Source organism: Solanum dulcamara, chromosome 6 (assembly GCF_947179165.1).
Source record: "Solanum dulcamara chromosome 6, daSolDulc1.2, whole genome shotgun sequence".
NCBI classification, from domain to species: domain Eukaryota; kingdom Viridiplantae; phylum Streptophyta; class Magnoliopsida; order Solanales; family Solanaceae; genus Solanum; species Solanum dulcamara.
The window spans coordinates 77614415-77627703 of NC_077242.1; the positions used below are offsets into that span (position 1 = coordinate 77614415).

At 32.7% G+C, this 13289-nt stretch overlaps 2 protein-coding genes across 2 annotated transcripts; one reads left to right on the plus strand and one right to left on the minus strand.

Moving 5' to 3' along the window:
* The first annotated feature begins 81 nt into the window (after positions 1–81).
* On the plus strand, positions 82–4870 carry LOC129891632 (protein DETOXIFICATION 16-like). Its single transcript, XM_055967047.1, has 8 exons — positions 82–518; positions 2138–2682; positions 2767–2853; positions 2942–2998; positions 3486–3724; positions 4221–4339; positions 4424–4510; positions 4658–4870. The coding sequence occupies exons 1-8, from the start codon at positions 264–266 to the stop codon at positions 4688–4690; spliced, it is 1422 nt and encodes a 473-aa protein (XP_055823022.1). The 5' UTR covers positions 82–263; the 3' UTR covers positions 4691–4870.
* A 130-nt stretch (positions 4871–5000) lies between these two features.
* Positions 5001–8116, minus strand: LOC129891633 (protein DETOXIFICATION 16-like). The gene is made up of 7 exons (XM_055967048.1): positions 7871–8116; positions 6905–7449; positions 6651–6737; positions 6249–6544; positions 6004–6122; positions 5601–5687; positions 5001–5140 (listed from the first exon to the last, which is right to left on the minus strand). Exons 1-7 carry the CDS (start codon positions 8114–8116, stop codon positions 5099–5101), a joined length of 1422 nt encoding a protein of 473 aa, XP_055823023.1. The 3' UTR covers positions 5001–5098.
* Between the last annotated feature and the right edge of the window lie 5173 nt (positions 8117–13289).

Sequence of the window (13289 nt, forward strand, 5' to 3'; positions counted from 1 at the left end):
TCGATTAAATTGGTTTAATTTTAATTTTGATCAATAATCGACTTGTGAACACGCCATTTCTCATCAATATAAATATCAGACAATTTTGTCGATCAAATTACCGACTAACAAGTTAGCTTTTTCTTTTAATAACCATGGTATCGGGGCCACGTATGCACATTGACTAATTGACATGCCAACAAAGCTAGCTTTTTTTGCACCAGAATACATATCCTCTGTTGTAAAATTACTGCTTTGTGGAGGGAAGACTTTGACAGAGGAAAATGGATACACAAGATCTTGAGTGCCCATTGATTAGAGAAAGTGAAAAGGAAGAAGAGTCTAAGAACAAGAAAAATGAGATTTTGGAAGAAGTGAAGAGGTTATTAGTATTAGCAGGGCCTCTTATGTCAGTTAATTTTTTACTTTGTTGTTTACAGGTGATATCTATAATGTTTGTTGGTCATCTTGGAGAGTTATCTCTTTCTGGTGCTTCAATGGCTACTTCATTTGCCTCTGTAACTGGTCTCAGCTTGTTGGTTAGTCCTTTTTACTTTTTTCCTTATATTTCTTTGTCTCTTGGTGTTTGAAGAAATGTTTGTTCCACTAGTTAAAACTCATGTTACTAAGGTGATTTAGTTATTAATATGATTGTATCAATAAATCTTAAATGGACTTTTACCATGTCGAACATGATCCCATCGTTGGAAAATTACATCGTCTAACTAGATTAAAATTTTAGTTTTATGTATAAATCCTATATGTCGACTCCCCTTATCTTTTACAAGTTTTATATTTTGACACCCCTATAGAATTTTCGTCACTACCTTCAAAATACACTGAATTGTAGGAGGTACTTGTAAATGATGTCCCTTTCTTCTTAATAATGGTGGTTGTTGGGGTCAATGTTTTCAAAGGCTTAAAGAAGCGCAGGGTAGGCGCTTCATGTCATTTAGGCTAGGCATCAAGGCATGTGTCTCAGGTTGGAGTAGCTAGGATTTGAACCTTAACTACTCAAGTTGTTACTCCTATGCCTCAACCACTCAACCATAGATGTTTTTTCCCGCATCCATAATTTATACGTGTTGGGTTGGTTTAAATGGAGTGTGAATGGGAAAGAATGAGAAAGAATAATTGGGAAATGTGGGGAACAAATGAAGGGAAAATGAAAAGTCATTTCTCCCTCTCATCGGTAGAAGAAAAGAAAAGTCCTTATATTAGAAAATACTTCCTTTTAACACATAAAGGGTTAAGTAGAGGGTGTCCCTCGCGCCGTCATTCGCTCGGCTATTGCTATGACAAATGATTGATTGATAATTTTTTAGCTAAAATTTATTTATTAATCTCATTAAGTGATTTCCTTTTTCCGAATATAAATTCAGTATTAATTCGGAATTATTGATTATTATTATTATTAATTAATTCACGGATTGATTTGAATTAATTAAATTCGCGGAATTCACTAAATAACCGAATTAACTAAATGGGATTATTTAAATTTTACGAAAATATTTTGGAAAGGACCTGTTCCTTCTGAAAAGACATTTTTTTTCTAAAAAAACACTATGCGCCTATTCTGAACAGATGAGACTGTTCTGAACAGGTATATCCGAACCCTTTGTTCGCTATAAATAGAGAGGCCTCCTCTCAAGTTTGAACATCGAATTTTCTTCTCTTCTGCATATATTTTCTTACAAACGAAGTTGTATTTTTGTGTGATTACGTTGCTTCTTCTGAGTTTGCTGAAATTGAAGAAGTTTGAGATACCGCTACCTCTTTAATGTTCTATCCGTTTTATCATGAGAGAAAATAATCTATAAACCAGGGTATAGTAAGGGGATTAAATTCTTTAAGTACACACAGTGAACTCTGTGGACTCGGATACTATTTTTGCTTGCTGCATTTTGGGTTTGTTGAAATTGAAGAAGTTTGAGATACCGCTACTTCTTTAATGTTCTATCCATTTTATCGTGGGAGGAAATAATCTATAAAATCAGGGTACAGTGAGGGGATTAAATTCCTTAAGGACACACAGTGAATTCTGTGGACCCGGATACTATTTTTGCTTTGCAGCTATATTGTTTCTGGTTTACTAACTTTAATACATGAGATAACAATACAAACTTAAGTGGTGTTTAATCATCTATGAATTTTGCAGATGGGAATGGGAAGTGCATTGGACACTTTATGTGGGCAATCATATGGTGCAAAGCAGTATCATATGCTTGGTATCCATATGCAAAGGGCAATGCTTGTTCTTCTACTGGCCAGTGTTCCTTTGGCCTGCATTTGGGCTAATACAGGGCATATTCTCGTATTATTGGGACAAGATCCGGAAATATCAGCTGAAGCAGGAAGTTATGCGCGCTATATGATTCCAACTATTTTCGCCTATGCACTTCTCCAGTGTCATATTAGATTTCTACAAACCCAAAACAATGTGATCCCCATGATGTTTAGCGCGGGGATCACTACTTTACTGCATATATTCACTTGTTGGATTCTGGTCTTTAAATCTGGCCTAGGCAACAAGGGTGCTGCTCTGGCTAACGCAATATCCTACTGGATTAATCTTTTGTTGCTAGCGGGATATGTCAGAATATCGCCTTCCTGCAAAAACACTTGGACTGGATTTTCAAAAGAGGCATTTCATGATATATGGAAATATATGAGACTTGCCATTCCTTCAGCTGTTATGCTCTGGTAGTGTTCTTAATCTATGTGAACATATATTCTTCCTTTCAAAATGAACGAATGAATCAGAGTATTTTGTTTTTCTTGACACAGCTTAGAGATTTGGTCATTTGAAATGATGGTTCTGTTGTCTGGACTTCTTCCAAATCCAAAGCTAGAGACGTCTGTTCTTTCTATCAGGTTGCACTTCTTCTTATGTCAAACTAAATACTAATCTCAACCTGACATCTTATTTTATCAAAGGGTTACTAATTTTGAAATGTGTCAGCCTTAATACATGTGCCATGGTGTATATGATTCCGTTAGGACTAAGCAGTGCCACGAGGTGAATCTCTTAACACTTTTAAGAGCCCGTTTGGATGGGCTTTAAGTTGGTCAAACCAACTTATAAGCCTCTTTTTAGCTTTTGGACGTATGTGCCTAATGCTAACTTTAAGCCATAAAGTTCTTAAATTCAGTCAAAAATGAAAAATTAGGATTTCTAACTTTTTTTTCTAAGTGCTTAAAACCATTTTGTTTGACCATGGAAATTACTTTTATATCCTTTATATTTTAACTAAATTCTTAAACTACCCTTTTTATTCTTTTAACCCTAAAATTCAAGCATTTATTTTCAACATAAGCACTTTTATCCAAACGCTCAACTGCTTATTTATAAAAATAACTTTCAGCACTTCAAAGTTCTAAAAATACTTCATACATAAAAGTTACTTTTTTTAAGCCCATCCAAACGGGCTCTAAATCTCCTTCGGTTGCATTTTCCTCTATATGGTTCTTCATTAGTTTGTATACTTAATTGGCTTCCTCCTCAGCATAAGAGTTTCAAATGAACTAGGTGCGGGACGACCTCAAGCAGCTCGTTTAGCAGCTAGTACTGCAGTATTCTTGGTGGCTACAGAAGGGGTGGTTGCAGCAATAGTGTTGATTTTGGTTCGTAAACTGTGGGGCTACTGTTATAGCACAGAGGAGGAAGTAGTCGGATATGTAGCGGAAATGCTAGTCTTGCTAGCAGGATCTCACTTCTTAGATGGTATTCAATCTGTACTTTCAGGTTCGTCCAAATTTTTACAATGCAAGGTTTCTGTTGCTGTGTTTCAAGAATCTGGACTACGTTTCTTGATTCGTTTATAACAAGTCTTGAGGAGGCTATAGGCGGATATATTGCCCAGACTCTCCAAAAATGTTTTTGATACTCAAAAAAATGTACTACCTCTGAAAGATCTGATACATACCTCATACCTGGTAACACTTTTGAACTCACGAACCCACCTTAATGGTGTGGGGGGACATGGACCTAACCTCTGATAGAGAATAATGAGGATAAACTAAACAATCTACATAAAGGCTAAAATGACATAGACTTCCTTACTATAAGCAAAATACAATGGTTCAACTAACAAAAAGTTTACATTTGTTGTATCTTCTCCTTATACTTGTTTTTAGCACACATACATATATGGTTCGACCTGAAACACAGAGCAAACCCATGGTTAAATTTGCCACTAGAGTTAAATGACTAGATGACCTTACAACCTATCAAAATCTAGGTACTGCACGAGGGTGTGGATGGCAAAAGATCGGGGCAATTGTCAACTTGGGAGCTTATTACCTTTTTGGAATACCTGCTGGTGTTATATTAGCTTTTGTGTACCATCTAGGTGGAAAGGTACATACTCCTTGAATCATCTCATTTTCTTATCATTTCCATCTTCGGAAGTATGGAAATATCTTATGATGATATGATTTTCAGGGACTATGGTTGGGTATAACTCTTGCCCTTTTTGCACAAGCACTACTACTTTTAATAGTTACTCTGCGGACAAACTGGGAAAAAGAGGTAAATTCATGTTTAACTCGACCTCAGATTCTTGTATTATGTTACCAACCTATCTAAAGTTTAAATTGTTAGGAAGAATGATCACTTTTAGTTAATTATATTATGTCTCAATACAGTAATAATGCAGGTCCTTTTTGAGTTTTGTAGGCCAAAAAGGCAGCTGACAGGGTGATTCCATAGCTAGCTAACACAGAAGAAAATACAGAATGACACTTGATTAGGATGACAATGGGGCGGACCTGCCCCGCATAGCATTTTTATGTGTTTTAGCTGATAGTCTAAACACTATTAACTCACCATAGGTTATTAATCCATTAATTGGATATTAAATCTAGCATGTTTAAAACTACGATTTCTAAAGCTTTCTTTAATTTGTGGCGAAGTTCGCCTTTTTCTTACTCTCTTGAAGTCCATGTCCAATTAAACACAGCTACATAAAATGAAACGGAAGGAATACTTATTTTGGTAAAGAAAAAACACAATCAATCCTTCCTGAACTTTTTTGGATGATCTTAGCATCATAGATTTGGATGGAGCATGAAATTGATCTGCTTTATGCTTGATATCAATCTCATTAACCATTTTATTCTATATTGATTCTTGAGTCACCCTAACTGCAGCTTTCTTTGCCTACAAAACACAACAAACTTGCATTATCTACAATGATTCGTTCATCAAAGACAAGAAAAATAAAAAAAGGAGCCTGCTGGAGATATGGCAGGGGAATGAGATAAAGAGTTGTGTTGCTCGGACTCTCCGAAAATGTTGGTGTATCCGTATTGGATCCTCAAAAAAAGTAATACTTTTGGAGGATAAAACACGCACCAAATGGCATTTTTGAGGAGTCCGAGCGACACAGATTAATTCTTGCAAGTTGTCTATGTTGCTCAAACTCTTCAAAAAGTATTGTCACACCCGTGTTAAATCCTTAAAAATGCACTACATTTTAGAAACCCAACATACACCTGGTGACATTTTTGAAACATCTGAGTAACATAGGCTATGACACCCTAGAGGTAGCACAATGAAAGTAGAAAAATGAATTGGTTGTTGAAATTGAAACAAGCCTTAAAAAGGATCAAAAACTAACCTGTTTATCCCAATTTGTTCTCAGAATAACAACAGAGTAAATCAGTGTTTGTGCAAAAATGGCCAGAATGATTCCCAACCAAAGTCCCTTTTGCACAATTAGAAAAGTATATATACCATCAGTTTTTTGCCACATAATTCAACTCACATAGAATAAAGAGTATAAGTTCTATACACCGACGTTGTAAAAAAAGATTACACCATTAAGTCGCTTAAAAGGTAACTACACGTGATTCTCTATACGAACATTTATTGGTAACCTCAAAAAAGAAAAGGAAGCACAATCTTCTTTAACCAGTCACAATACATTGACAGCGTAAGAAAATCTTAACACTTTGTCAGTGCATAAAACTTAAACTCGAGAATATAATGCAATGAGAATGAAATGTGTGAAGGAATAGTACCTTTCCTCCAACATGGTAGACAAAAGCTAACACAATACCAGCTGGTATTCCCCACAGATAAAATGCTCCCAAATTGACAGATGCACCTATGTTTTGCCACCCACACCCTCTAGAAATACCTAAATATTTTTAATAAGGTCAATGGCAAAGCTACAGAGAGTATTCAAGATTTATTATATATGTATAAAAATTAATATTTGACTCAAATACACAATATAGAAGCTTGGAAGTAGATTTGGACATACCTGAAAATATAGATTGATGTGCATCTAAGAAGTGAGATCCTGCTATAAAGAAACACATTTTCCCAACATATTTGACTATTTCTTCTTCATTGCTATAGCAATGGCCCCAGACTTTACGGATCGAAACCATGACAATAGCTAGAAGAATGCCTTCTGTGGTAGCTAAGATTGTTGCAGTACGCGCTACAAGACGAGCTGTTTTTGGTCGTCCAGCTCCCAATTCATTGGAAACTATTACACTTGTAGCCCCACCTAGTCCTTGAGGCAACATATGTATCATAGCAGATGTATTAAGGCTGGAAAATTAAGTAATAGTAACGTTAGGCCGGGCCATCAAAATATAATCGAAATATCAAACGTGATATTTGCAAGTGAAATTAATGTGTTAAAATACTAACTAACCTTATGGAAAGAACTGAGGTTTCTAGTTTCGGATTAGGAAGAAGACCAGACAACAGAACCATCATTTCAAACGACCATATCTCCAAGCTGAGTTTCAAAAGATGGAAAGAGTCAAATTGACATTACTTGTACTATGTTGCTCCGACTCTTCAGAAATGTTGTCAGGTATACGTCAGATCCTCGAATAATGGCAACATTTTTTTGGAGAGTCCGAGTAACATAATGATTAGATTCATAAAGCAGTTGAGGAATACCATATCATAAGAGCGGAAGGAATTGCTAGTCTAAGATATCTTGGGATACCAGAAAATGCTTGGATTGAGAATCCGGTCCATGTATTTTTGAAGGAAGGCGATATCTTAATATACGCAACAAGAGAAAACACATTGATCCAGTAAGATGTAGCATTAGCCAGAGCAGCTCCTCTACTTCCAAGGCCAGTTTTGAGCACAAGAATCCAACAACCAAAAACATGTAGCAACGCGGTGCCTCCTGCAGTAAGCACCATAGGGAGGACATTGTTTTGAGCTTGTAGAAACCTAATCTGGCATTCAAGTAGTCCATAGGCAAAGATGCTCGGTATCATGAAACGTGCATATATTCCTGCTTCAGCTGCTATTTCAGGATCTTGTCTCAAGATTACAAGAATATGTCCTGCATTAGCCCAAATACAAGCGAGTGGTATGCTAACCAAAAGATTAACAAACATTGCCCTTTGCATATGAATACCAAGCATGTGATATTGATTTGCACCATATGATTGACCACACAGTGTTTCCAATGCACTTCCCATTCCCATCTGATCCAAGCAAACATAGAATCAAAATGTACAGACAAAGACAAAACATTTACGTGCACATAAAAAGTTAGAAACTAGTTTCAATGTACATGTGTTGCACGTAGATAACTTTCATTTTATGTTATATAATGTGTTCAATATAACAGTATCTCACTATAGCAACCAAAAAACTTCTAGACAAACAATGTCGTTATAAAGATGTTCAATAGTACCTAAATGCATCCAGTAATTATATTCCTTACGTATACAGTCAGACATCTCTATAACAATCATCTTTATAATAACATTTCACTATAACGACTAAATTTTCTTTAAAACCGACTTTCATATCATGTTATACTGTATGTTCTCTATAACAACATCCCGCTAGAAGTGTTTGACTGTAAACGCGATAAAAAAAGGAAGTAAAAGAAAGACTAACCAACAAGGCGAAGCCGGTCACAAAGGCAAAGGAAGTAGCCATGGAAGCACCTGAAAGAGCTAGCTCTCCTTGATGACCAACAAACATAACAGATATCACTTGTAAGGAATATAACAAAATATTTACTAACATCAAAGGCCCTGCTAATACCAATAACTTCTTCACTTGCACAAAAATCTCATCATATTTTCTCTCAATTCCTAAATTGGGACACTCAAGGTCTTCTTTACTTTTTTCAGTATCCATTCACTGCCAAAAAAATACAGGAATTAGCGACCGGCAAATTCTATAGCTAAAATAATAAACAATTCATTCGTTAAATTATCAAAAAAATTATGTTACGTACGAGTTATTTAGTGACACATTGACGATGAATCTAAGTTCGTAGCTAATTCCAATTTTTTTCATAGTGATTTAGCATGTCATTTTAGCATGTCTGGCATGCAGAACTTTCAAAACCTTTAATGCTCGCAACCTGCTGAATAAGTGAAATACGGACGACACACACATATATATATAATACAGACAGGATCATATGTATATACAGCACATAATGATGACAATACATATACTACAGATTTTAGGAAGTCACATATAAGACTCAAACATGTCAAATTTCAATTAAACAATTGTAGAGAAAGGGCACACGTTCATAGTAGGTGAAGGATACGGACTAACCTGGATGCCGCAGGTTGATATTTGTAAAAAGAAAATATAATTAATAATTTACCTCTGAAGATCGATTTACACTTTTTCGATTTTCAGCACTATCCAAAGGTCGATTTTATTAAAAAATAATTTAATCTTAAATAAAACTTGAGAGATTTTTTTTTTCCATTTTTTTGGAGGTCAATTTTTTGATTTTTTTAGCTAACAACCTTAGCATATACCCATAAATGCCATTTCAGAAAACAAAAATAAAATAAAATGAAAACACAAACATGTAGAGATGCCTACAATCATCAAAAAAAAATTAAATTGCACAAATGCACAAAGAACATAAATTAACCTCATTAATTATAAACAGAGTGAATCTAACAAAAGAACATTTGTTAGACAAAAAAAAACAAATCATTTTCTTAGACAAAGGCAAAAAATAAAGCATGCAATATAAAACTTATCAGAAAGCTTAAAGACAAAAGGAAGATACCCAAAATAGATTGATGTCTGTCTTATTTCTCTTTGGGAAGTGAGCAACCAACTGATTTTAGAGGAGAAGCAACACATAAATTAATAACATTGGACCTATTTATAGTTGTAATGTATTGTTAGAAGTTGCACTAACTGCCTTTCAGAGTCTTTAAATTTTTATTTTCACGACAAGTGGCGCATAACTTGAAAAATATTATGATATCCTCTGATCCATTTTAATTGTCGTGCTTAGTAAATATATATGTACACTCTCCAATTTGTAAAGTAGTATTATATTAACAACTAATGTAATAATAATAATAAAAAAACATCAGGGTGAAAGGTGTAACTTCATGTTTATTTTCATTATTTACTTGTCCAAATACATTTCACAATCCCCTTAAAGAAATATTAAATGAAGTACATAATTTACTATAATGGATAAATAAAAGTGAATAGATGAAGTATTTTTCTTTGATTTATTTTACTTATCATATTTTTCTTTCACATGCCTTTTAAAAAGTATTAATTAAAATAAGTAATTTGACTAATTTATCCAAATTAGTTTATCTCAGTACTCTAATACTACTATGTCTTTCACCATATTAATTAATCTTTGTCCATATATATTGAATCAATGGTTAACGTAGAAATTAATAATTAATCATATTTTTATTTTTTTAAAATAACAACTATTTTAGACACTATTTATAGATTATAAATGGTATTATTTAATTTCAAAATTGGTAGAAAATAAAGTGGTATTATCATTATTATTTAATTATTAAAGAAGGGGCGGCTGAATTTGATAAAGAGTTGGGATTAGAACAAATTTATGCATTGTTTAGGGAGTAAGACAGTGTGACTTTTGTGCCACTTCTTTTGTTCTCATTGTAACAAAAATAATTCCCTTTTCTTTTTTGGAAAATTGCATTTATTGGTTTTTTCTTCTTTAATTTATATACACGGTATAATTTCATAAAATTTTAATTATAAAAAAATAAAATTAATCATATTTCCACCTAGTCAAGATTCTTTGTTATCCTTGCAAAACAACGTGTCAATGACATGCACACATTAATAGCAAGGTTGATTATAAAAAAGTATCACATCACCTTAATTATTCATGGAGGTAAATGTTGATCAATCTCAAGTGGAACATTTGAGATTTTATGCTTGGTTTGGCGAATGCATATAATTAAAGAAGATGATTTATTTTATGTAAAATAAATTGTTTTTCATCTGTTATTTAATATCAAATATTTTTATTAAAAATTTAGGGCTCGATTAATTCAAATTTATGTATGGCAAAATTTATTTTGGAGAAAATTCTCTTAAAAAGATATTTTCTATATTTAATAAATAAATGAAAACACATAAAATTAAGGTGTTCAATTGAAATAAGAGTTGATTCAAATATTCAAATGAAATATCCGGACAAATTTTAAAAACTCACTATATATAAGACTTAAAAGATCATTGAGACACAAAATATAATACATAACAACATAATGTAGTTTGTGAAGGGGGATGAACCAAAACTATAGCCATAAACATGTACCAAAGTACCTAAACAAATCCATGAAATCCAAAAGTCACTCCCAAGAACTACTAACATAACCATAAACATGTACCAAAATACATAAACAAATTCATGAAATACCACAAGTGACTCCAAGAACTACCAAGATAACCATAAACAACATAAAAACATACACCCAACAATAACATCCTTAAATACAAGAAGCAAAAACACCTAACAAAAGGCACAAAAAATACTACTTGAAATACGCACATCCAAACATCACAGTTATCAAAAAAAATTAACCCTCGTGTAGTTGTTGGATTTGTTAGGTTTATTATCGTAAGTAGTAGTCTTCTTGCACTTGACACTAACTCATATTTGGTAGAAATTATAAATGAATAAAACCACTTCACCATATATTTGAAGGATTATTTAGACTTATTCCAAACATAAGAGATCATTTTATCATTATGTATATCCTACAATCATTAAAAAAAAACATAGTGTAATAAAAGTACAGAAACTAATTCATAAGAATACCAAAGTTATCACTCCAACAACTTAGAACCAACATAAACATAAAAACATTCACCCAACAATAACATCCTTAAAAAACAAGAAAATTAGTAGACATATTGCACTTAAACCATAGCGAAATAATCAAACTGCATAGAATAATTCATGAAAATACCAAAGTTATATATCACTCAACAAAATTAGAACCAACATAAACATAGAAACATTCACCCCAACAATAATAACATCCTTAAAACAACTAAATTAAACCACTACTAGCACCACAATTCATAGTCTAGTACTCGAGGTACACACAAGTTAATTCAGATATTACTAGTAACAATTAACCCAACTGTAGTTGTTGGACTTGTTATGATAAGTTGTGGTGAAATTTTTTATGTTTATGTTTGGTTTTAAGATGTTGGAGTGTTTTCTATGAATTTGTTTATCATAGTTTGGTTTCACTATGGCATCCAAAACTAGTATGTTTATGTTTAATTTGTGTCTAAGTAATCTTTTAATCTCCCTTTGACTATTTTGAATAAAATTATCTCAGGATTGTAGGTTTGAGATTATAATTTTTGGATTAATTGGAATAAAATGTGCACGGTAAATTTATATCATCAATCAAACATAATATAAATTTAATTTCAAATTAGATCTTGAAATATCCAATTTTATCCCATATACCAAATGACCCCTAAGGACAAAAGAATCATCTCTTGGTTGATTGGTATTTTATCCGACCATTTTTCGTTCGATTAGTTTGGATTCACGCCCATAGGACTTTTATAAATTTTGTTTTATGTAGTTTGATTTCACTATTTCTGTATATGATGGTTAGGATATATGACGATGGCATTTGCATATTTACATTTGTGAAATAATTCACGAAAATGACCAATTGCAACATGTTAATTATAAGAATTTAACATGTCTGAAAATGAAGTAAATTGTGATAATATTTCGAAGCATATCCAGGATTTCAGAAAAATAAATATGGAATAATATTTCAAATTTAAAATAATTAGATCGTGAAAGGTTATGGTAGGATGATAAATATTAATATTACCAAAAAAAAAGGATGATAAATATTAATATTTTCTTAATTAGAGATTGCAGGTTTAAACTATGAAAATAAAGTTGTTCTTAATATATAGGAGCATTTTTTAAATTCAAAATGGACTTTCCAACACGAATATAGATTAATTCGTCCCAAAACGGACATCAGGGACACCAGGTAAGAAATAAAAAAGGAAATGTATATGTATTCAAAATATTCAGTAGCTTTGAACCAAACTCTATATTTGCATTAAAACATTCACTTAATACATATATATAAATAAAATGATAATGAGTTCAAAACTTGTGGTGCAGTGGTGAGATTGCTTCAACTTTAATTAGAGGTCTCACGTTCAAGCCCCGAGTATGGAAAAAATTCTGTTGGGAGCGATATCCCCAAATGGGTTGTTAAAGAAATTCACTTAATATGTATAGATGATGATTTGTTTCGGAACGGAACAAGCAAAAAACTAAAAAGACTCCGAAATCAGAATTCACAAACTTAAAATCTTGGATATTTGTCTGGAATAATCAACACTTAACTTCAATAACAGACAAATCATAAGGAAGAATATTAGAATACACAAAAGAAATCACTTCTCCAGGTAGAATCCTGCTGCCATTTTTCAAGAGACAAATTCCACAATCACCAATTCTTCTAAAAATTGATGGTTCAATAAGATTTGTAGAAGCAAATTCACCACAATGTATTTGAACATCAAATATTCCATCAATAGCTGATGCCTCATTCACAATTTGGACTGTATATTGAGGTATATGAAGACCACTAAATCCTGATGGACCTTGGTATATTTGTATATCTGTTGGACAACATTTTCTTGTATAGTCAAGCCAACCTACAAAAAAAAAATCTAAGTAAATGAATAATAATAAGAAATTATTGGTTTCTCACTCCTATCTGATATCTACGTTGGAATCTCGACTAATTCAGATTTGCATAAGATTCATTTAAGGGTGAAGCGCTCTCTAATAAGATTTTTGGTTATAGGTAGAAGAATCGAATTCTTCCCACATCAATTTTGTTGGTTTTATTTCCACATTCTATAAAAAATAAAAGGATTGGTGCGAATCAATCTATATTAAAGAAAGAATCGAATACTCATTGCTCAAATCATTTACTTCACACAAATTCGAATTAATCAGACCTCAATTCAAATATCAAAC